We start from the raw sequence: 25,057 nt of genomic DNA on the forward strand, positions 1-25,057 counted from the left end.
GGCGCTGTTGCGCCTTCTTCACCACACTGTGTGTGTGTGTGGACCATTTCAGTTTGTCAGTAATATGTACACCAAGGAACTTAACTTTACACCTTCTCCACTGCTGTCCCATTGATGTGGATAGGGGGTGCTCCCTTTGCTGTTTCCTGAAGTCCATGATCATTGCTTTTGTTTTGCTGATGTTGAGTGAGAGGTTATTTTCCTAACACCACACTCCGAGTGCCCTCACCTCCTCCCTGGAGGCGGTCTCGTAGTTGTTGGTAATCAAACCTACCACTGTAGTGTAATCTGCAAACTTGATGATTGAGTTGGAGGCGTGCATGGCCACTCGTGGGTGAACTGAGAGTACAGGAGAGGGCTGAGAATGCACCCTTGTTGGACCCCAGTGTTGAGGATGAGCGGAGTGGAGCTGTTGTTTCCTACCTTCACCACCTGGAAGTCAGGAAGTCCAGGGTCTCAAGCTTAATGATGAGTCGAGGGTACTGTGGTGTTGAATGCTGAGCTGTAGTCAATGAACAGCATTGTTACATAGGAATTCCTCTTGTCCAGATGGGACAGGGCAGTGTGATGGCGACTGCATCATCTGTGGACCTATTGGGGCAATAAGCTAATTGGAGTGTGTTTAGGGTAACAGGTAGGGTGGAGGTGATATGATCCTTGACTAGTCTCTCAAAGCACTTTGTGATGAAAGTAGTGAGTGCGACGGGGTGAGTGTCATTTAGTTCAGTTATCTTAGCACGTCGGCCACAGAGAATGAGATCCCACAGTCTTTGGTAGTGGGCCATGTGGGTGGCACTGTATTCTCCTCAAAGCACGCAAAGAAGTTGTTTAATTTGTCTGGGAGCAAGACGCCGATGTTCGCGACGGTGCTGGTTTCCTTTTTGCAATCCGTGATTGACTCTATACCCTGCCATGTATGTCTCGTGTCTGAGCTGTTGAATTGCGACTCCACTTTGTTTCTATACTGACGCTTGGCTTGTTCGATTGCCTTACGGAGGGAAGAATAACTACACTATTTTCGGTCATGTTTCCAGTCACCTTGCCATGATTAAATGCAGTAGTACGTGCTTTCAGTTTTGCGCGAATGCTGCCATCAATCCACAGTTTCTGGTTATTGGAAGGTTTTAATAGTCAGTGGGTACAGCATCTCCTATACACTTCCTTATAAACTTGCTCACCGAGTCAGCATATTCGTCAATGTTATTGTCTGAGGCTATCTGGAACATATCCCAGTCCACGTGATCAAAGCAATCTTAAAGCGTGGATCTGATATTCAGACCAGCATTGGATAGACCTAAGCACGGGTGCTTCCTGTTTTAGTTTCTGCCTATAGGAGGGAAGAAATAAGATGGAGTCATGGTCAGATTAGCCAAAAGGAGGGCTAAGGAGGTCCTTGTATGCATTGCGGACGTTAGAGTAGCAGTGGTCGAGTGTGTTACTTGATATGCTCGATATGCTGATATAATTTAGGTAGCCTTGTTCTTAGATTAGCTTTGTTAAAATCCCCCAGTAAATGCAGCCTCCAGTTTGCATAAAGGCCAGTGAAGTTCCTTGATGGCCGTCTTGGTATCCGCTTGCGGGGGATATACACGGCTGTGACTGTAACTGAGGAGAGTTCTTTTGGGAGATAATACGGTCGGCATTTGGTTGTGAGGAAAAATTCTAGGTCATGTGAACAAAAGGACTTGTGTTATTGTGTGTTGTTACAATTACACCACGAGTGGTTAATCATGAAACATACACCCCCGCCCTTCTATTTACAAGAGAGATGTTTTTTCCTTTCGGCGTGATGCACTGAACATCTCGTTGGATGTACGGACTCTGACAGCATGTCCCCTGCTAGCCATGTCTCCGTGTAACAGAGTATGTTACAATCCCAGATATCTCTTTGGAAAGCAACTCTTGCCCTAATTGTTCACTTCGTTAACTAGGGATTGGACATTAGAGTAAAATACTCGGAAGTGGTGGGTGGTGTGCGCACATCCAAAGTCTCACTAGAAGACCGCGCCGGCACCTTCTCCGATGGCGTTGTTTCTGGTTGGCCTCTGGAATCAGTTCAAATGCCCTGGGAGATGCAGGCAAAGGATACGCTTTGGGAATGTCGTATTTCTGGTCGTAGTGCTGGTAAGTTGACGTCTCTCTGAAATCCAATAGTTCTTCCCGGCTGTATGTAATAACACTAACAATGCAAGAAAAAAATACTGCACAGTTTCCTAAGGACTTGAAGCGAAGCTGCCATCTCTATCAGCACCATCTTGTCTCTGATTAAGCTACTGTGTGCCTCCGCTGGCAAAATTGATGCCATAACCAATTGAGTTACAGCTAAGGACAGCTTTCGGTGAGTCTTAAATATCACCAGTTACGCTGCTTGAAATTGGCACACAGGATTTACAGGACACACCACAAATACATCACCATTCCCACCTCAGCCCAAGCAAGCTGATATAAAAGAGGAGCGCTGGCTTTTACAAGTCAAATTTCCCAAAGAGGGTGCATTAACGCTAGTTAAAAATAGAGTCCTAGGTAGTTTGTAGATTATGGTTATAGCTGAGTGATAGTGGTGGTTAGTCGTAGTGAGTTGGTTAGTTGTAGCTAGGGGATCAGGGGCTGGTTGTGAGGCACATTAGCAGACAGGGTAGATGTAGATCAGAGATACAGGGTGGTTAGATGTAATTGACAGGGTAGCTGTAGTATACTATAGGTAGGTAAGTACTTGAAGGTAAATATGGGATAAGGGGTAGATGTGTGAACCAAGGGTTGGGAGGGAGTTGGTTGATGCATAGCTTATGGTTGTAGGTAGGGGATAGATACGATGGTAGTTATAGGTAGGTAGGGAATGGATGTAGATAGGACAGGGGGGTGGTTGTGTGGTAGATCAGGGGATGGGGGTTGCTGATGGAGAGAAGGAGAGGATGGAAAGCCTCTTTACTACTGTAAACAGGAAATTCCAGCCGGTGGGGTCAGGGCCAGTTATGGAACAGCCAAGGGAGCTGATAAAGGGTCTTTAATGAAGCACAACATAACATCACATCACTGAGTGTGTGTGTGTGAGTGTGGTGGTTGTATACAGTTAGACAACTGTTTATGTGGAAAAGGCAGAAGTACAGTACGTGTGTGTTTGGGGTTATAGCAGACAAAACCAATAACTTTGATTAAACAACTCTTGGCAAGCGAGTGTGTTTTGCTGGAGACTGGAGACACGATCCACTGTAAACAGAGAGTAGTAAAATCTGTGTCAAGCTGGATGCATAGAGGTCAAGGTCAGATCAGCCGAAACATAGAAGACAGAGACGGATTGCCCTTGAAAACCAAAAACATACAGTAAACATAAGAACATCAGCCTCTTTCCAGAATTGATCAAATCACGACCCGTAGGCATGACAACAGCGTTCAGTGTGGTGTTTATGGGTATGACTCAAATGTCCAGGCTATAGCACTGCTAAAGAAAGTCAGGCTCCACTGGAAAATAATTGGGATAGAGGGAATTAAGGGTACACCTACCCGAGTGCCTTTTGGCCCAATGGCTCCTATGGGACCTGGCAAACCCTAAGACAAAGACAGAGAAAAAGTAGTTGAACGGTTAAACACAATTAGTGGTAAGATAAAAACCAACCAATTATCACAGTGACACTATGTGTGTGTGTGTGTGTGTGTGTGTGTGTGTGTGTGTGTGTGTGTGTGTGTGTGTTCGTGCTTCTTTGTGCAATTTTTTTAGTCTGTTAATTGGGAATTTATGAGTCGGTGTGTGATTAACAGCAGGGAGAGACAGGACTTCCTCTAGTGTAGCAGTTTCTAGAAACACAGTAACCCAGAGTAGATGCCAGGAAAGCAGCTGTGACTGAAGCAGACTTGGGTTTGAAGTATGTAGTTAAAAGAGTCTCTTAATTTATTGTCAGAACATTTATTCTTAGGAAGATTTACTATAGCTCTTCAACTGACTCTTTGTGGCATGATTTACATGACAACAACTCTTGTCCTGCACTTGTGTAGATGTGCAGAATTGTGATACGCATAATTATGCTTCATAGCTCTAGTACATTCACTCTCCCCTACACAGGTACAACCTGTTAACACTTAATCCTCCTTAATCAACCAGTTAAGAGCTGGTCTGAACCCTCTAACCCTACTCTAGATGAGCATAACCTCCTGACCCCTGACCCTCCTTTACTAGTCAAATCTGAACCCTAGCCCTACTGTACCAGACAAGCCTGACCCCACTGTACCAGTCAAGCCTGACCCCACTATAACAGTCCCAGCACACCAGAGGATTTACTGCACCTGCCTGCCAGGATAACCTTTGGCACCTGGGCTTCCATCTGGACCTCGCTCCCCCTGTGGGAAAGGAGGAAGGTGGGGTTAAAGGCAGATAGAAAAGATTGATAAAAATTACAGTAAGCCAGTGACAGACAGCGCCTTGTGCAGAGTAATAGGTAGTATAACGGTCAAACTAAACCAAAGCTGCCATGTCACCGTAACGGCTCAATAACGTGAGTCACATAATCTATGAGACATGCTATACCGAAAGTAAAAGCAATAGGTCTGCGAAGCGAGAATTTTTTTGGGTATGGCGCTACAAGCTTGGCACACCTGCATTTGGGGAGTTTCTCCCATTCTTCTCCGCAGATCCTCTCAAGCTCTGTGGTCAATTCCTTCAACCTCAAGGCTTGGTTTTTGCTGTGGCATGCATTGTCAACTGACCTTATATAGACATGCGTTTGCCTTTCCAAATCAACTCCAATCAAGTTGTAGAAACATCTCAAGGATGATCAATGGAAACGGGATGCACCTGAGCTCGATTTTGACTCTCATAAGTCTGGCTGCACAACCGATTGGCAAACGTATTGCAAATTGGGAAATCAAGACTAAACTGCATACAAATAAGAATGAACTATTAAACAAAGATAAATGATATCAACAATGATAGTAAAACGTTTTGGAGCACTTTAAATTCAATTTTGGGAAAAAAGGCAAACTTAGTTCCATCATTCATTGAATCAGATGGCTTATGCATCACAAAACCAACTGATATTGCTAACTACTAATGATTTTCTAATTTGTAAGATTAGCTCATTTAAGCATGACATGCCAGCAACAATTGCTGATACTACACATCCAACTATATCTGACCAAATTATGAAAGAAAAGCATTGTAATTTTAAATTCTGTAAAAGGATTGCGGAAGATATACTGATTATTTTTTCTCTGTCAACAATGACATGCCACTGGGGTCTGACATCTTGGATGGAACAGCGATTATGCCACTCATATTTTCCATACTTTCCCAGTTTAAGCCTAATTGAAAGTGTATTCGGGGGAAGCAAAAGTAATTCCTCTACCTAAGAATAGTAAAGCCCCCTTCAATGGCTCAAATAGCCAACCAATCAGCCTGTTACCAATCATTAGTAAACTGTAAGAAAAAAATGGGTTTGACCAGATACAATGCTATTTTACATTAAACAAACCGACAACAAACTTTCAGCATGCTTATATGGAAGGACATTCAACAAGCACAGCACTTAAATAAATGATGATTGGCTGAGAGAAATTGATTATAAAAATATTGTGGGGGCTGTTTTGTTAGACTTCAGTGTGGCTTTTGACATTATTGATCATAGTCTGCTGCTGGAAAACAAGGCAGGATCTACAGGCCCAAGTTTTGTCACACCTGGACTAATGTTCAGTCATGGGGTCAGGTGCCACAAAAAGGAAAATTGTGACTCACCACCTGGATTCGGTCTTATGTAGCAACATATTAATTTCTGTTTTTTACATTCGATAAAAGTAGAGACAGTGCTACAAAATGGTATATCATACACTGCATTTGAAGAAACAATGGGAAAGTAATTCTGCTTTGAAAGTTGATCAAATTGTAAACTAACTTTTGAGAAAACCGTATTTCAATGTTTTGTTACTACTATTGGAGAGCCCTCTTTGTCTACACCCTCTTAAGCCTTAGCCCCACCCATCTATTTAATGGTTGATCCAACCGTTCTGTTCAAACTTTCCAGCTATTTCCAGACATCTAAGAGAGAGAGAGAGAGAGAACAGCTCACTGAACATTACTCGCTCTGACGATTTATCTGTGGTTTCGCATTCAGAGTGCACACTGGACGCTCCAGACAATAAGTAAGGTTGTTCCAAAAGCTCTGACCTTACAACTACAGTCAAGCACCCAAGCTAACTGGCAAACATTGGCTAGCTACATCCATAATGAGAGAACACCTCACTCTGACCATTTTACTCGCCTTAATAGAGCTGGTTAGGCTTTTTATCACAAGAGCGTTGGTGACTGTAACTCGGCTGCTGACAAAAACTGAATTATGTTTTTTTTTTGCCGATGTTTAATGACACCGGACATATTCAAAGGGTGTTGAGCGTTCAAAAATGCATCAGTTATTCTGAGCTCTGGCACACTAAGATGAGAGTATTTTTTTAAGGAATGTAGCTAGATAGCTAACTAGGTAAACAATGAATCCCAATGCATGACGTTAGTTAGCGAGTCAGCCAGCAAACGTTAGTGAGCTAACAGTACACTTTACCTTGAAATGAAAAGTCTTTATGTCAAAATTAGAAATGTGTAATATCTGAAAATGTAGCTAGCTAGACTATCTTACACATATACATCATGGATGGACACTTCTCCCTGTCACGGATGCCATGGTTGCCCTTAGTTTGAAGATGTAATCCCTAGACAGGTGTTTTCTCCATCTCCTTGGCTATCAAACTCTAATTCCACTGATATCAAAACTTGGTCCTCCAGAAAGTGGAGAGCAACACTTATGCAGTTCTAATATGCAATATATTTATTTTAAAGCCTGTCACGACTTCCGCCGAAGTTGGTGCCTCTCCTTGTTTGGGCTGTGTTCGGCGGTCGTCGTCACCGGCTTTCTAGCTGACACCGATCCACGTTTCTTTTTCCATTTGTTATTTCTTGATTGTACACACCTGGTTCCCATTTCATTATTATTATTTCCCTATTTAACCCTCTGGTCCTCATTTATTTTGTGCATGATTATTCCTGGTCTTGTGTTAGTCTTTTGTGTTAGGGTTTGTTTTCCCTGCGTGGATTTATTTGGCAGATTTATTTTTCAGAATAAAGTACGTTATTTTACTCAGTTACTCCGTCCTCACCTCTGCACAACTGACACTTGAGAAATCCGCGTTAGACAGGATTACGTACACATACTAACCAGCTCAAATAGACAGAAGCATGCTATATGGCAGACCAATCCAAACTCATTTCTCAGCATGTCCAGCCCACACATTATCTCAGCCAATCATGGCTAGCAGGGAGGTTGCTGGCTTTTTCCATGGCCAAACCAACTAGGCTCGTAAAAAAATAATATTCGTATTTACAGGTGGTATAGAGGTTTGTTATTAAGGCACATGAAAGTGCACGTTCCAGAAGGCATTTTTGGCCAAAAACTAATTTTGATTTTAAAAAAGTTTCTGTTCAAACGGTTCTCTTGTGAAGTGGTGACCCGGGACATACGCCTAGTTTCCTGAAATGAGTCATCTATGTCAATGTATGGCCTTTCTTTTGCATTTCTTGGATGATGCAACAAAAATAAAATAGAAAACATGACTTTTCATTTTAGATTTCCACAAACTTTAAAGTGTTTCCTTTCAAATAGTATCAAGAACATGCATATCCCTGCTTCAGGCCCTGAGCTATTAGCAGTTAGATTTGGGTATGTCTTTTTAGGTGGAATTTAAATGAAGGGTTCGATTGGGTCTCTACTTGACACCAACAAACAGCCCCATAATATCTGGCCCTCTGCCCTCCCTAAATAGCGGCATTGAGCAGTTCAGCAGCCTTTTAGCTCTCGATAACTGGTTACAAGACTATTGCAGCTCTGTGGGTGTAATATTTATTAACAATTGTGATACCTTCTGGAAACAAAACATGTATTATAAGAGGATGGGATCCACCCAAATCATTTGGGTTCCTGGATCCTTTTACAGCATTAAAGGGCTGAGTTGAGACAATGACTTATCAATGACCCAAGTCAAGCTCATTTAATCTCTACCATTGTGTCACTGAGTTGTCATAATGCTTCAGCAAATGTACAATATTCTAGTGGCGTTGGACGATACAATGTAAATAACCTTGTTTTACGTCCCTCTTACTGTCCGTAATGCATCTGCTGATCCTACAGCCATTGTATGTAGTAATCATGTGCCTATGAACATGAGTTATACTGTTAGTGCTGAGGGAGTGTACCCAAATAGGAAGTCCACTATGTGCAGTTCACCCTGCACTAATTTTTTATTTGTTTTATTTCACCTTTATTTAACCAGGTAGGCCAGTTGAGAACAAGTTCTCATTTACTACTGCGAGTTACACATGGAATAAACAAACATACAGTCAATAATACAATAGAAAAAGTCTATATACAGTGTGTGCAAATGAAGTAGGATAAGGGAGGAAAGGCAATAGATAGGCCATAGTGGCAAAATAATATAGCAATTAAACACTGGAGTGATAGATGTGCAGAAGATGTGTGTGCAAGTAGAGATACTTGGGTGGAAAGGAGCAAAATACATAAAATAAATAACAGTATGGGGATGAGGTAGTTGGATGAGCTATTTACAGACGGGCTATGATGGTGCAGTTCGTGATCTGTGAGCTGCTCTGACAGCTGGTGCTTAAAGTTAGTGTGGGAGATATGAGTCTCCAGCTTCAGTGATTTTTGCAGTTTGTTCCAGTAATTGGCAGCAGAGAACTGGAAGGAAAGGCGGCCAAAAAAGGTATTGGTTTTGGGGGTGACCAGTGAAATATACCTGCTACGGGTGGATCCTTCTATGGTGACCAGTGAGCTGAGGTGGGGTTTTACCCAGTAAAGTCTTATAGATGACCTGGAGCCAGTGGGTTTGGTGATGAATATGAAGCAATGGCCAGCCAACGAGAGCCTGGCAACCTTGGTTAGCGCGCACAGGAGTCGCTGGTGCACGATGAGACAAGGACATCACTACCGACCAAGCCCTCCCTAACCCGGACGACGCTAGGCCAATTGTGCGTCGCCCCACGGACCTCCCGGTCGCGGCCGGTTACGACAGAGCCTAAGCGCAAACCCAGGGACTCTGATGGCACAGCTGGCGCTGCAGTACAGCGCCCTTAACCACTGCGCCACCCGGGAGGCCCAGATAGTCAGTTTTACGAGGGCATGAGTGAAGGATGCTTTGTTGCGAAATAGGAAGCCGATTCTAGATTTAATTTTGGAGTGGAGATGCTTAATGTGAGTCTGGAAGGAGAGTTTAAAGTCTAACCAGACACCTAGGTATTTGTAGTTGTCCACATATTCTAATTCAGAACTGTCCAGAGTAGTGATGGTGGGCAGGTGCGGGCAGCGATTGGTTAAAGAATATGCATAAATTTTACTTGCAGTTGGAGGCCATGGCTAGTTGTATGGTATTGAATCTCGTCTGGAGGTTAGTTAATATATAGAAGAGCCAGAGGTATACAGAATGGTGTTGTAGAGGTGGATCAGAGAAACACCAGCAGCAAGAGCGACATCATTGATGTATACAGAGAAAAGAGTCGGCCCGAGAGACTGCCAGAGGTCCGGACAACAGACACTCCGATTTGACACACTGAACTTCTTAGGAGAAGCAGTTGGTGAACCAGGCGATGCAGTCCTTTGAGAAACCAAGGCTTTTGATTCTGCCGATAAGAATGTGGTGATTGACAGAGTCGAAAGCCTTGGCCAGGTCGATGAATACAGCTGCACAGTATTGTCTCTTATCGATGGTGGTTATGATATCGTTTAGAACCTTGAGAGTGGCTGAGGTGCACCCATGACCAGCTCGGAAACCAGATTGCACAGCGGAGAAGTTACGGTGGATTTCGAAATGGTCAGTGATCTGTTTGTTAACTTGGCTTTCGAAGACCTCAGGAAGGCAGGGTAGGATAGATATAGGTCTGTAGCAGTTTGGGTCTACAGTGTCTCCCCCTTTGAAGAGGGGGATGGCCGCGGCAGCTTTCCAATATTTGGAGATTTCAGATGATACGAAAGAGAGTTTGAACAGGTTAGTAATGAGAGTTGCAAGAATTTTGGCGGATCATTTTAGAAAGAGAGGGTCCAGATTGTCTAGCCCTGCTGATTTGTAGGGGTCCAGATTTTGCAGCTCTTCCAGAACATCAGCTATCTGGATTTGGGTGAAGGAGAAATGGGGGAGGCTTGGGCAAGTTGCTGTGGGGGGTGCAGGACTGTTGACCAGGGTAGGGGTAGCCAGGTGGAAAGCATGGCCAGCCGTAAAAAATACTTAAAGAAATGCTCAATTATCCCGGATTTATTGGTGGTGACAGTGTTTTCTAGCCTCAGTGCAGTGGGCAGCTGGGAGGAGGTGCTCTTATTATCCATGGACTTTACAGTGTCCAAGAACCTTTTTGAGTTTGTGCTGCAGGATGCAAATTTCTGTTTGAAAAAGCTAGCCTTTGCTTTCCTAACAGCCTTCCTAACTTCTCTGAAATGTTGCATATCGTGAGTGCGCTGGTCAAGGGCAGTCAGGTCTGGAGTGAACCAAGGGCTATATCTATTCCTGGTTCTAAACTTTTTGAATGGGGCATGCTATTTAAGATGGTGACGAAATAATAACCAGGAATTCTCTACTAATGGAATGAGGTCAGTATCCTTCCAGGATACCCGGGCCAGGTCGATTACAAAGGCCTGCTCACTGAAGTGTTTCAGGGAGCGTTTGACAGTGATGAGGGGTGGTCGTTTGACCGCAGACCCATTACGGACGCAGGCAATGAGGCAGTGATCACTGAGATCCTGGTTGAAAACAGCAGAGATGTATTTGGAGGGTAGGTTGGTTAGGATGATATCTATGAGAGTGCCCGTGTTAAAGGATTTGGGGTTGTACCTGGTAGGTTCATTGATAATTTGTGTGAGATTGAGGGCATCAAACTTAGATTGTAGGATTGCTGAGGTGTTAAGCACGTCCCAGTTTAGGTCACCTAACAGCACAAGCTCTGAAGATAGAATGGGGGGTAATCAATTCACATATGGTGTCCAGGGCAAAGCTGAGGGCAGAAGGTGGTCTATAGCAAGCGGCAACTGTGAGAGACTTGTTTTTTAAAAGTAAAAGCTCAAATGGTTTGGGCACAGACCTGGATAGTTAGACAGAACTCTGCAGGCTAACTCCGCCCCCTTTGGCAGTTCTATCTTGTCGGAAGATAGTTATAGTTAGGAATGGACATTTCAGGGTTTTGGGGTGTCTTCCTAAGCCAGGATTTAGACACGGCTAGGACATCAGGGTTGGCAGGCTTTTACTGTTACAGAAGTCAACAAATGAGAGTGTCTGGGGAATGGAAGTGGAGCTAAGCACTGCAGGACCTGGATTAACCTCTACATCACCAGAGGAACAGAGGGGTAGGATAAGGGTACGGCTAAAGGCTATAAGAACTGGTTGTCTAGTACGTTCGGAACAGAGAGTAAAAGGAGCAGGTTTCTGGGTATGGTAGAATAGATTCAGGGCATAATGGACAGACAGGGGGTATGGTAGGATGTGAATACAGTGGAGGTAAACCTATTCATTGAGTGACGATGAGAGAGATGTTGTCTCTAGAAACATCATTTAAACCAGGTGAGGTCAGCGCATGTGTGGGAGATGGGACTAAAGGGTTAACTGAGGCGTATTGAGCAGGGCTAGAGGCTCTAAAGTGAAATAAGGCAATAATTACTAACCAAAACAGCAATGGACAAGGCATATTGATATTAGGGAGAGGCATGCCCACGTTAACATAATTTGCTAGTAAAAGATGACATTAATATTCTGACAATCTTCGAAACTCACTTAGATAATCCCCTTGATGATACAGTGGTAGCAATACATGGTTATAAGATCTACAGACAAGACAGAAATGCCAAATGTGGACGTGTGGTTGTTTATATTAAGAACCACATTCCTGTAAAGCTTAGAGAGGATCCCATGTTAAATACTGTTGAAGTAATATGGCTACAGGTTCATCTGCCTCACCTAAAGCCCATTCTGGTGAGAAGCTGCTATAGACCACCAAGTGCTAACAGTAAGTATCTGGATAACATGTGTGAAATGCTTGATAATAAATGTGATATCAATGGAGAGGTATACTTGCTGGGTGATTTAATTATTGACTGGCTTTCATCAGGCTGCCCACTCAAGAAAAAGCTTCAAACTGTAACTAGTGCCTGCAACCTGGTTCAGGTTATCAATCAACGTAGCAGGGTAGTTACAAACAGTACAGGAAAAAACATCAACAACATGTATTGATCATATCTTTACTAATGCTGCAGAAATTATCTGGAAAGCAGTATTAAAATCCATAGGATTTAGTGATCACAATATAGTAGCCATATCTAGGAAAACCAGTTCCAAATGCTGAGCCTTATATGTGTGTAAGAGGTCATACAATATGTTTTTAAGTTATTCCTATGTTGTTGATGTAAATAATATGTGTTGGTATGTGGTGTGTCATTTTTAAAATGTATTTAACCTTTATTTAACTAGTTAAGAACAAATTCTTATTTGCAATGATGGCCTACCAAAAGGCAAAAGGCCTCCTGCGGTGATGGGGGCTGGGAATAAAAATAAAAATATATTAAATAAAAATATAGGACAAAACGCACATCACGACAAGAGAGACAACACAACACGGCATAAAAAGAAACCTAAGATGACAACATAGCATGGCAGCAACACATATTCTCTCCCCACTTCTATTATTTAACACCCTTCTTTTGCCTCAGCCTTTCGCCTTGTAATAGAACCGTGTATATTTACTTTGTATGTATGGTCTGACTGTGTATGGTCCTACACAGCATGGAAGCAACACAACATGACAACAACATGGTAGCAACACAACATGGTAGCAGCACAAAACAGGGTACAAACATTGTTGTGCACTAACAACAGCACAAAGGGCAAGAAGGTAGAGACAACAATGCAAAGAAGCCACAACTGTCAGTAAAGAGTGTCCATGATTGAGTCTGAATGAAGAGATTGAGATAAAACTGTCCAGTTTGAGTGTTTGTTGCAGCTTGTTCCAGTCGCTAGCTGGAGCAAACTGAAAAGATGAGCGACCCAGGGATGTGTGTGCTTTGGGGACCTTTAACAGAATGTGACTGGCAGAACGAGTGTTGTATGTGGAGGAAGAGGGCTGCAGTAGATATATCAGATAAGGGGGAGAGTGAGGCCTAAGAGGGTTTTATAAATAGGCAACAACCAGTGGGTCTTGAGAGAGAGATGACCAGTTTACAGAAGAGTATAGAGTGCAGTGATGTGTCCTATAAGGAGCATTGGTGGCAAATCTGATGGCCGAATTGTAAAGAACATATAGCCGCTCGAGAGCATCCCTACCTGCCGATCTATAAATTATGTCTCCGTAATCTAGCATGGTTAATATGGTCCTCGGAATCAGGGTTAGTTTGCAGCTGGGGTGAAAAAGGAGTGATTACGATAGAGGAAACCAAGTCTAGATTTAACTTGAGCCTGCAGCTTTGATATGTGCTGAGAGAAGGACAGTGCACCGTCTAGCCATACTCCCAAGTACTTGTATAAGGTGACTATCTCAAGCTTTAAACCGTCAGAGGTAGTAATCACACCTGTGGGGAGAGGGGCATTCTTCTTATCAGCCCACGTTACCTTTGTTTTGGGGGTATTCAGAAAAATGTTAAAGGCTGAAAAAGCTTGTTGGACACTAAGAAATATTTGCTGTTGGGCGTTTAACACAAAATCCAGGGATGGGCCAGTTGAGTATAAGACTGTAGCATCTGCATATAAATGGAAGAGAGAGCTCCCTACTGCCTGAGCTATGTTGTTGATGTAAATTGAGAAGCGCATGGGGCCTAGGATCGAGCCTTGGTGTACACCCTTCGTGACAGGCAGTGGCTGAGACAGCAGATGTTCTGACTTTAGAGACTGAATTCTTTGAGATAGGTAGTTAGCAAACCAGGCCAAAGACCCCTCAGAGACACCAATACTCATTAGCCAGCCCAAAATAATGGAATGGTCTACCGTATCAAAAGCTTTGGCCAAATCAATAAAAATTGCAGGACAACATTGCTTAGAATCAAGGGCAATTGTGACATCATTGAGGATGTTTAAGATTGCAGTGACACATCCATAACCTGAGCGGAAACCAGATTGCATACTAGAGAGAATACTATAAACATCAAGAAAGCCAGTCAGTTGATTATTGACAAGTTTTTCCAACACTTTAGATAAACAGGGCACAAAATAAATAGGCCTATAACAGCTAGGATCAGCTTGATCTCCCCCTTTAAATAAATACCTAACTGCTTTCCAAGCAATGGGAACCTCCCCAGAGAGGAGAGAGGTTAAAAAGATCAGAAATAGGGTTGGGGATTTGTCACGTTTGTTTGTAGTAACGGACCAAGGCGCAGCGAATGTTGAGTTCCACATAATTTATTAATAGTGAAACTTAACAATAAAACAATAAACGAACCGTGACTACAGAGGTGCTACATACACTTACTCAAAATACAATATACCACAAACACAGGTGGGAACAAACACAACTTAAATATGATCCCCAATTAGAGACAACGATTACCAGCTGCCTCTAATTGGGAATCATACAAAATAACTACAATAATAAGCTAGACTAACCCCCCAGTCACTCCCTGACCTACTCCACCTTGTAAAATAAGGACTCTCTATGGTCAGTAAGTGACAGGATTCTAGGAGCAGCAACCTTAAAGAAGAAAGGGTATAAACCATCTGACCCAGAGGTTTTTTGGGGGTCCTTTAGCACCTCAGACTCAGCGACCGCCTGCAGGGGGAAACTTTGTAGTGGGGCAGGGAAAAAAAGAGGGAGGAGCGTCGGGGCTCGTCGCATTAGAAGGGGTGGGAGATGATGAAATGTTGAGTGAGCAAATAGGATTCCTGACTTAATGAATTGGTTCTTAAAGAGCTCAGCCATGTGCTTCTTGTCAGTAACAACCACATCATCAACTTTAAGGGACATGGGCAGCTGTGAGGAGGAGGGTTTATTCTTCAGGTCTTTAATCGTTTTCCAGAACTTCTTGGGGTTAGACCCACCGAGAGAGAACTGCTCCTTAAAGTAACTAACTTTGGCCTTCCGGAGAGCCTGAGTGCACTTATTTCTCATTTGCCTGAACGAGAGCCATTCAACCATGAGTATGCATGTGCTGAGCCTTTCACCAAGTGTAATTCTGAGGTGGAGTAACTCTGTAAAATCATGGTTGAACAAAGGCCTGAACCTTTTTTTAATTATAATTATCTTCATGGGGGCGTGTTTGTTAACAATATCACTGAAGACATAAAAAAAAAAGGTCCAAGCGTCTTCGCCAGAGGGGATCAAGCTGATTCTATACCATTTTACAGAGGCCAGGTCATAAATGAAGGCTTACTCATTTAAGTTTTTTAGCAAGTGTCTATGACAAATCAGGACAGGACGTTTCACTGAGTAACCATTACAAACACAGGCTGTAAAAGAGTGATCACTAAGGTCATTACAGAAAACACCAGACTGGTACCTATCAGGATTATTTGTGAGAATTATATCAAGGAGAGTGGCCTCTTCAGGGTATTTGGAGTCATACCTTGTGGGATTGGTAATAATCTGAGAAAGATTTTGGGAGTCCTATTGCTTTAGGACTTGGTCAGGTGGTTTAAGCATGTCCCAGTTTAGGTCTCGTATCAGGACAAATTCAGACTAGAGGTCGACCGATTAATCGGAATGGCCGTTTAATTATGGCCAATTTCAAGTTTTCATAACAATCGGAAATCGGTATTTTTGGACACCGATTTGGCAGTTTTTTTTTTTTTTGACCTAAATGACTAATGATGATAAATACAATCCACCTGTGTGTAATCAAGTCTCCGTATAAATGCACCTGCACTGTGATAGTCTCATAGGTCCGTTAAAAGCGCAGAGAGCATCATGAAGAACAAGGAACACACCAGGCAGGTCCGAGATACTGTTGTGAAGAAGTTTAAAGCCGGATTTGGATACAAAAAGATTTCCCAAGCTTTAAACATCCCAAGGAGCACTGTGCAAGCGATAATATTGAAATGGAAGGAGTATCAGACCACTGCAAATCTACCAAGACCTGGCCGTCCCTCTAAACTTTCAGCTCATACAAGGAGAAGACTGATCAGAGATGCAGCCAAGAGGCCCATGATCACTCTGGATGAACTGCAGATATCTACAGCTGAGGTGGGAGACTCTGTCCATAGGACAACAATCAGTCGTATATTGCACAAATCTGGCCTTCATGGAAGAGTGGCAAGAAGAAAGCCATTTCTTAAAGATGTCCATAAAAAGTGTCGTTTAAAGTTTGCCACAAGCCACCTGGGAGACACACCAAACACGTGGATGAAGGTGCTCTGGTCAGATGAAACCGAAATTGAACCTTTTGGCAACAATGCAAAACGTCATGTTTGGCGTAAAAGCAACACAGCCCATCACCCTGAACACACCATCCCCACTGTCAAACATGGTGTTGGCAGCATCATGGTTTGGGCCTGCTTTTCTTCAGCAGGGACAGGGAAGATGGTTAAAATTGATGGGAAGATGGCTGGAGCCAAATACAGGACCATTCTGGAAGAAAACCTGATGGAGTCTGCAAAAGACCTGAGACTGGGACGGAGATTTGTCTTCCAACAAGACAATGATCCAAAACATAAAGCAAAATCTACAATGGAATGGTTCAAAAATAAACATATCCAGGTGTTAGAATGGCCAAGTCAAAGTCCAGACCTGAATCCAATCGAGAATCTGTGGAAAGAACTGAAAACTGCTGTTCACAAATGCTCTCCATCCAACCTCACTGAGCTCGAGCTGTTTTGCAAGGAGGAATGGGAAAAAATGTCAGTCTCTCGATGTGCAAAACTGATAGAGACATACCCCAAGCGACTTACAGCTGTAATCGCAGCAAAAGGTGACGCTACAAAGTATTAACTTAAGGGGGCTGAATAATTTTGCACGCCCAATTTTTCAGTTTTTGATTTGTTAAAAAAGTTTGAAATATCCAATAAATGTCGTTCCACTTCATGATTGTGTCCCACTTGTTGTTGATTCTTCACAAAAAAATACAGTTTTATATCTTTATGTTTGATGCCTGAAATGTGGCAAAAGGTCGCAAAGTTCAAGGGGGCCGAATACTTTCGCAAGGCACTGTAGATAGCATTCCCATGTGTGAAGAGATTAGTTTTTTTCCACTCTATGGTCCCACTTCATGATACCTTATATCAAACCCAATTGATAGTATCCATGTAAATGCAGTGTAATTACAGTATAGGTACACACTGCGGTACTGCATAACGTTTATCTATGTATGGTAAAATAGGACCAAATAACCAAGTATCACGAATTGGTCCTCTTTCTCTGTGTTTTTCTCAGGGGAGGAAAGGAGACGCTGGTCTCTCATCTGGAACAGCCGCTAAAGGAGAGAAGGTAAGCCCCCCCCCCTTCTATTCAAGTTTAGTCTAAGTTGAATCTAGGTTGTGTATTGACATGATATGTATTTATATGTATTTGTTTGACTGTCTTTCAGGGAGACCCAGGTATTCTTGGCCAAGTTGGACTAATCGGCCAGGCTGGTCGAAAGGTAAGAGAGACAGACACTCACCTATTGTTTGCTTCATACCTCATTGCCTCTCATCCTCTACTACTTTCTCATCAGAAAGCCCATATAACTGGAGTCTCATTTTGTGAGCTGGAATGGGTCTCGCTCTATGTCAAGATGTGAGCTGCAATGTGGCCCAGACACGCAGACACGCACATAAATGCGCGCACACACACACACACGTCTAGTACTCCAAATGCATACAAACACACATTTGGACTAAGAAAGAATAATCTCTGCACAATGTGTGTGTGAGGTCAACAGGTGGCGCTACAAAGTATTAACTTAAGGGGGCTGAATAATTTTGCACGCCCAATTTTTCAGTTTTTGATTTGTTAAAAAAGTTTGAAATATCCAATAAATGTCGTTCCACTTCATGATTGTGTCCCACTTGTTGTTGATTCTTCACAAAAAAAATACAGTTTTATATCTTTATGTTTGAAGCCTGAAATGTGGCAAAAGGTCGCAAAGTTCAAGGGGGCCGAATACTTTCGCAAGGCACTGTAAACTAAATGACAAAAGAATATAATAATACATCTTAGCATTCGCAAGGCACTTTTTCGCAAGGCACTGTATAGTGCTGCTATACAGTGATATGGTGTGAGTGGCTGTGTCTGTGTTGGATGGTGTGAGTGGCTCTGCTCTTGGAGCTGGAACAGCCCAGCCAGCCAGATCTCTCCTCACTCCAGATCTGGCTGCCTCCAGGCATGTTTGGCTCAGCCATTTACCAACTGCTGAAAAGGGGCTGGGGCTGGAACTCCCAAGAGTCGATAATGGACCAGGAATCAATCTGATTGATAGATGATTTAGCATGCCAAATCATCATCCATTACCATGGTCGCCATAGCACTTTTGCGATCCCATAATACAGTCCATAATTTGGGCTGTTGGACATTGACGGAGAGTGGCAGACTGAGGCGAGACATAATGGGTTGGAGTTGCTCTGGTCTTGGAGATATTTTTTGCATCATGGGTCATTGATACGAGCTTTCCTATGGGACTGTAGCAGGGACATTTTGACAGAGCGACAATGCGAAGATGTTTCCAAAACAAACTGCATCATTCCAAATATCCAGCACGACATTTGATTGCCAATAGCAATTGCTTTGCAAATACACAATGTTAACTTTACACCAGTCGTGTAAAGTACTTAAGTAAAACTACATTAAAACCTCTTAAGGATCGAACCCTTTTTTAAATTTTCGTCTAAAATGACATACCCAAATCTAACTGCCTGTAGCTCAGGAACTGAAGCAAGGATATATACATTCTTGATACCATTTGAAAGGAAACATTAATTAATTAACGCAGGAGAATATAACACATTAGATCTGGTTAACGATAATACAAAGAAAAAATCATATTTTTTAGCATCTTTGAAATGCAAGAGAAAGGTAACAATATATTATTCCAGGTTAGGTGCAATTTTGATATTTTTTGCATTGTATGTGCAACAGTTTTGACTGATCCAATGAACCATTGCATTTATGTTCAAAATGTTGTATCAAGTCTGCCCAAATGTGCCTAGTTGGTTTATTAATACATTTTCAATTTCAAAACTGTGCACTCTCCTCAAACAATAACATGGTGCTTCTAAACCTGTATTGCTTGCTGTTTGGGGTTTTAGGCTGGGTTTCTGTACAGCACTTTGTAACATCAGCTGATGTAAGAAGGGCTTTATAAATACATTTGATTTGATTTGACATAGTATTCTTTCACTGTAATAGCTACTGTAAATTGGACAGTGCAGTTAGATTAACAAGAATTTAAGCTTTCTGCCCATATCAGATATGTCTATGTCCAGGGAAATGTTCTTGTTACTTACAACTTCATGCTAATCACATTAGCCTTCATTAGCTCAACCATCCCACGGGGGGGGGGAACACTGATCCTGTGGTTAAAGTAATACTTAAGTAATACTATTTCTATTTTTGACAACGTTTACATTTGCTTTACTACATTCATAAAGAAAATAATGTACTTTCTACTCCATACATTTTCGCTGACACCCAAAAGTACTACTACATTTGGATTGTTTAGCAGGACAGGAAAAATGTCCAATTAACAATCTTAAAGAGAAAATCCCTGGTCATCCCTACTGCATCTGATCTGGCAGACTCACTAAACACAAATGTGTAAATTATGTTGGAGTGTGCCCCTGGCTATCAGTACATTTAAAAACAAGAAAATTGTGCTGGCTGGTTTGCTTAATATAAGGAATTTGATATTATTTATACTTTTACTTTTCCTACTTAAGTATTTTGAAAACCAAATACCTGTAGACTTTTACTCAAGTAGTATTTTACTGGGTGACTTTCCCTTCTCTCAAGTATGACAGTTTTACTCAAGTACCACTGCTTTATACCCACATAAGTAAGCGTTGGCCTTATGCACATCATAAAAGGAGTATTGTGACCGGCTAAAGGAAAATGAGGGATTAGGGATATTTTTGTTATTTCCGCATTTATGTACTATCAAAACAGTGCCTTCTGTGTATGTAGAGGTGTAACATGGCATGTGGTAACCAGTTATAACTGAGTTTTTACTGGATATGAACTACTTAATACTCACAGGCTCTCCTGTGTGACCAGGTGGACCAGGATGCCCTCTCTGTCCCTGAGGAGAGAAACACAAAGGAATGAGTACCAAGCATAGAGACAAATTGAGAGAGAGCAAGTGAGAAATTATAGATTGAAAAAGTTCAAGAAATTAGGTAAAATCTGAGAGAACACTGAAGAATTATGAAAGGGCACACGCAGCGAGTCACGGAACAGCTAACAGCTAGCTAACACTGTACTCCCTGTTCTTCTTGTTCACCCACATATCTACACACGACCCTAACTCAATCACCAAGTTTGCTGACGACATGATAATGGTAGGCCTGATTACCAACAATGGCACGACTGTCTACAGGGAGGGCTAGAGCCTTGGTGGAGTTGTGTCAGGAAAATAACCTCCCTCTCAAAATAAAAAACAAAGGAGCTGATAGTGGACTACAGGAGACAGAAGAGGAAATATGCCCCCATCCACATCGATGGGGCACAGTGGAGAGGGTCAAGAGCTTCAAGTTCCTTGATGTGCACATCACTGAGGACCTGCAATGGTCCCACCACACCGACACCATGGTAAAGAAGGCACAACATCAGGTAGCTGTAGAAATGTGGCATGGCCTATAAGACCCTTACAAACTTCTATAGATGCACCATTGAGAGCATTCTGTCAGGCAGCATCATCGCATGGTACAGCAACTGCACGGCCCTCAACCTAATAGTTTTCCAGTGGGTTGTGGGGTCAGCTCAATGCATCACCGGAGGCACACTGCCTGCCCTGCACTCTGTGTCAAAGGACGGCCAAGAAGTTCATCAAGGACCTCAGCCATCCGAGTCATCTGTTCACTCTGCTACCATTTAACAGAAAGAGACAGTACAGGTGCATCAAAGCCGAGACCGAAAGACTGAAAAACAGCTTCTATCTCCAGGCCATCAAACTGTTGAACAGTCATCATGCCATCTCCTGTAGTAAGTATTACTCCTGTAGTAAGTAAGAGACACATATAGACTCACTCAGTAACACAAAACACATACACACAAGCTCACACACCTCATACTCAAATATACTTCCTAATTAATAATGGCGCCGGAGGGAATGGCTGTTGTTTTCTTAGCATTGTTTGTAACTCATTTTGTACATAATGTTGCTGCTATTGTCTCTTATGACCCAAAAGAGCTTCTGGATGTCAGAATAGCAATTACTCACATTGAACTGGACAAAGATTTTCTTTAATGAGTCTGACGCGAAGGAAATACTATTTTGTCCAAACAGGGCCCAAATCCCCATCATCAGTGTGAAGAAAAGACGAAGGAAAAGGGGGAGGAGGTGGGGTCCCTTGGTAGAATTTGCAGACGAGTAGGTAGACCACCACTACTCTCCGTATTATTGGCTCACGTGCAATCATTGGAAAACAAACTGGACGATCTACGATTAAGACTATCCTAACAATGGGACATTAAAAACTGTCATATCTTATGTTTCACCGAGACGTGGCTGAACGACAACGCGGATAATAAAGAGCTGGCTGGCTTCGCCATGCATCGGCAGGACAGAGAAGCTATGTCTGGTAAGACAAGGTGCGGGGGTGTGTGCCTATTTGTCAATAACTGCTGGTGCACAATGTCTAATATTAAAGAAGTCTGGTGGTATTGCTCACCTGAGGTAGAATATCTTAACCTGTAGACCACAATATTTACCAAGAGAGTTCCCATCTATATTATTCGCAGACGTTTATTTCATGCCAGAAACCGATTCTGGCACTAAGACTGCACTCAATAAGCTGTGAAACGCCATAAGCAAACAAGAAAATGCTCATCCAGAAGCGGCGCTCCTACTGGCCGGTGACTTTAAAGCAGGCAAACTTAAATCCGTTTCACCTAATTTCTACCCTCATGTCACGAGTAACCAGAAGAAAAAAAACTCTAGACCACCTTTACTTCCACACACGGAGACAAAGCTCTCCCTCGCACTTAGATAAAAAGCTCTCCCTCGCACTCCATTTGGCAAATCTGACCATAATTAATCCTCCTGATTCCTGCTTACAAAACCTAAAGCAGGAAGTACCAGTGACTCGCACAATACGGAAATGGTCAGATGACACGGATGCTATGCTACAGGACTGTTTTGCTAGCACAGACTGAAATATGTTCCGGGACTCATCCAATGGCATTGAGGAGAATACCACCTCAGTCACCAGATTTATCAATAAGTGCATCGACGACGTTGTCCCCACAGAGACCGTACGTACATTTCCCAACCAGAAGCCATGGATTTCAGGCAGCATCCGCACCGAGCTAAAAGCTAGAGCTTCTGCTTTCAAGGAGCGGGACAATAATCCGGACGCTTATAAGAAATCCTCTATGTTTTCAGACAAACCATCAAACAGACAAAGCGTCAATACAGGACTACGATTGAATCCTGCTACACTGGTTCTGATGCTCGTCGGATGTGGCAGGGCTTGAAAAATATTACGGACTACAAGGGGAAACTCAGCCACGAGCTTCCCAGTGACACAAGCCTACCAGACAAGCTAAATGCTTTTTGTGCTTGCATCGATGCAAGCAACACTGAAGCATGCATGAGAGCACCAGCTGTTCCGGACGACAGTGTGATCACGCTCTCCTTAGCCAATTTGAGAAAGACCTTTATACCGGTCAATATTCACAAAGCCGTGCATGATATAATAATAATAATCTAGACGGATTACCAGGTAGGGTACTCATATCATGCGCGGATCAACTGGCAATGTTCTTCAATCTCTCCCTGACCAAGTCTGTAATACCTACATGTTTTAAACAGGCCACCATAGTCCCTGTGACAAAGAAAGCGAAGGTAACCTCGCTAAATGGGCTCCTGAGTGGCGCAGCAGTCTAAGGCACTGCATTGAACATTCCCAAGATGGCATAGCAGTTCAGTCGTATTTTTGTCCTCGTCCTGTCGTGTATAGAAATATATAGATATATTTACAACTTTTTTTTCACATACATTTTTAATTTTCCAAAAACTCATCTTCAGAACACTCTCCTGCAATCCGCTTCACCAATTTATATTTATATAAAAAAGTATTATTTACCTCAGATCTGTAATCCTCCGAGAGGCTAGCCAGAAATTAGCCAGAAGCTAGCCGGGAGCTAGCCAGAAGCTGGTCCAGAAGCTACTCTGAAGCTGGTTCAGAAGCTAGTTAGCTTATTTACTGGCTAATCGTTAGTACTCAGCTAACCACGGTTTGTGGTCATCGGCTGTCCTTTGGCTCGAGAATCTATCGCCAGTTTTGTATGGCGCGGTGCAGCGCAGCGCGGCTCGGAACGGAACATACCGGATTTCGGCCGCTGGCTCTGGACATCCATACCTGGATCTCACAGCTAGCTAGCTGCTATCCGTGTGACTATCGGCTTTCGTCGATTCCGGAGCTAACATCAATTGTTCCGGAGCTAGCCAGCTGAAGAGTTCCATCAATCACTCCTGGGCTGCAGTCACCTATCCGGACCCGTTTTGCTGCCTACGCGGAGCCCCACCGGGCCTTCACAGTTGGACTGCCGACGTTGTCTACCCGAGGGAATTGTCCGGCTGGCTCCTCCGGCGCAACGTTGCCTGGGCGCCCATCTGTGGCCTGCTAGCCGTTGGCTATCTTATCGGCTGCTATCTGAATAGACAATCGGACAATTTTTATTTTATTTTTATTTATTTATTTATTTTTCTTCTTGGGCCTCTATAACTATATCTATTGTTTTTATTTTTGTTGTTGTTGTGTGATTTGGATTAATCCCCTCTACCACACGGAAACCCACTAATCTACTGACGGAACGCAAGAGTTGGCTAATAACAGACCTCCATTCTATGCTAGCTTGCTCCTATGCTAGCTTGCTACAGATTTAGCTGTCTAAATCGCCGTGACCCCCAAACAACCTCTCCACTCACTGGACCCTTTTGATCACTCGACTGAGCATGCCTCTCCTTAATGTCAATATGCCTTGTCCATTGCTGTTCTGGTTAGTGTTTATTGGCTTAGTTCACTGTAGAGCCTCTAGTCCTGCTCATTATACCTTATCCAACCTATTAGTTCCAACACCCACACATGCAATGACATCTCCTGGTTTCAATGATGTTTCTAGAGACAATATCTCTCTCTTCATCACTCAATACCTAGGTTTACCTCCACTGTATTCACATCCTACCTTACCTTTGTCTGTACATTATACCTTGATGCTATTTTATCGCCCCCAGAAACCTCCTTTTACTCTCTGTTCCAGACGTTCTAAACGACCAATTCTTATTGCTTTTAGCCGCACCCTTATTCTACTCCTACTCTGTTCCTCTGGCGATGTAGAGGTGAATCCAGGCCCTGCAGTGCCTAGCTCCACTCCTATTCCCCAGGCACTCTCTTTTGACGACTTCTGTAACCGTAATAGCCTTGGTTTCATGCATGTTAAAATTAGAAGCCTCCTCCCTAAGTTTGTTCTATTCACTGCTTTAGCACACTCTGCCAACCCGGATGTTCTAGCTGTGTCTGAATCCTGGCTTAGGAAGACCACCAAAAATTCAGACATTTTAATTCCAAACTACAACATTGCAACGTTGCAATCTACTGCAAAGATAGCCTGCAGAGTTCTGTCCTACTATCCAGGTCTGTACCCAAACAATTTGAACTTCTACTTTTAAAAATCCACCTCTCTAAAAAATAGTCTCTCACCGTTGCCGCCTGCTATAGACCACCCTCTGCCCCCAGTTGTGCTCTGGACACCATATGTGAACTGATTGCCCCCCATCTATCTTCAGAGCTTGTGCTGCTAGGCGACCTAAACTGGAACATGCTTAACACCCCAGCCATCCTACAATCTAAACTTGATGCCCTCAACCTCACACAAATTATCAATGAACCTACCAGGTACCTCCCCAAAGCCTTAAACACG

At 42.9% G+C, this 25,057-nt stretch overlaps 1 protein-coding gene across 1 annotated transcript in view; it reads right to left on the minus strand.

Annotated features, from left to right (window-relative positions):
* The window catches only part of col27a1a (collagen, type XXVII, alpha 1a), a 282,454-nt gene that overhangs the window by 175,539 nt on the left and 81,858 nt on the right, over positions 1-25,057 (minus strand). Inside the window, exons 8-10 of the mRNA XM_036977752.1 lie at positions 20,169-20,213; positions 4,279-4,332; positions 3,502-3,546 (exon numbers count right to left, since the gene is read on the minus strand). Coding sequence (XP_036833647.1) covers positions 3,502-3,546; positions 4,279-4,332; positions 20,169-20,213 — 144 coding nt within the window. The remainder of the gene's footprint in view (positions 1-3,501; positions 3,547-4,278; positions 4,333-20,168; positions 20,214-25,057) is intronic.

Source organism: Oncorhynchus mykiss, chromosome 5, assembly GCF_013265735.2.
Source record: "Oncorhynchus mykiss isolate Arlee chromosome 5, USDA_OmykA_1.1, whole genome shotgun sequence".
Classification (NCBI taxonomy): domain Eukaryota; kingdom Metazoa; phylum Chordata; class Actinopteri; order Salmoniformes; family Salmonidae; genus Oncorhynchus; species Oncorhynchus mykiss.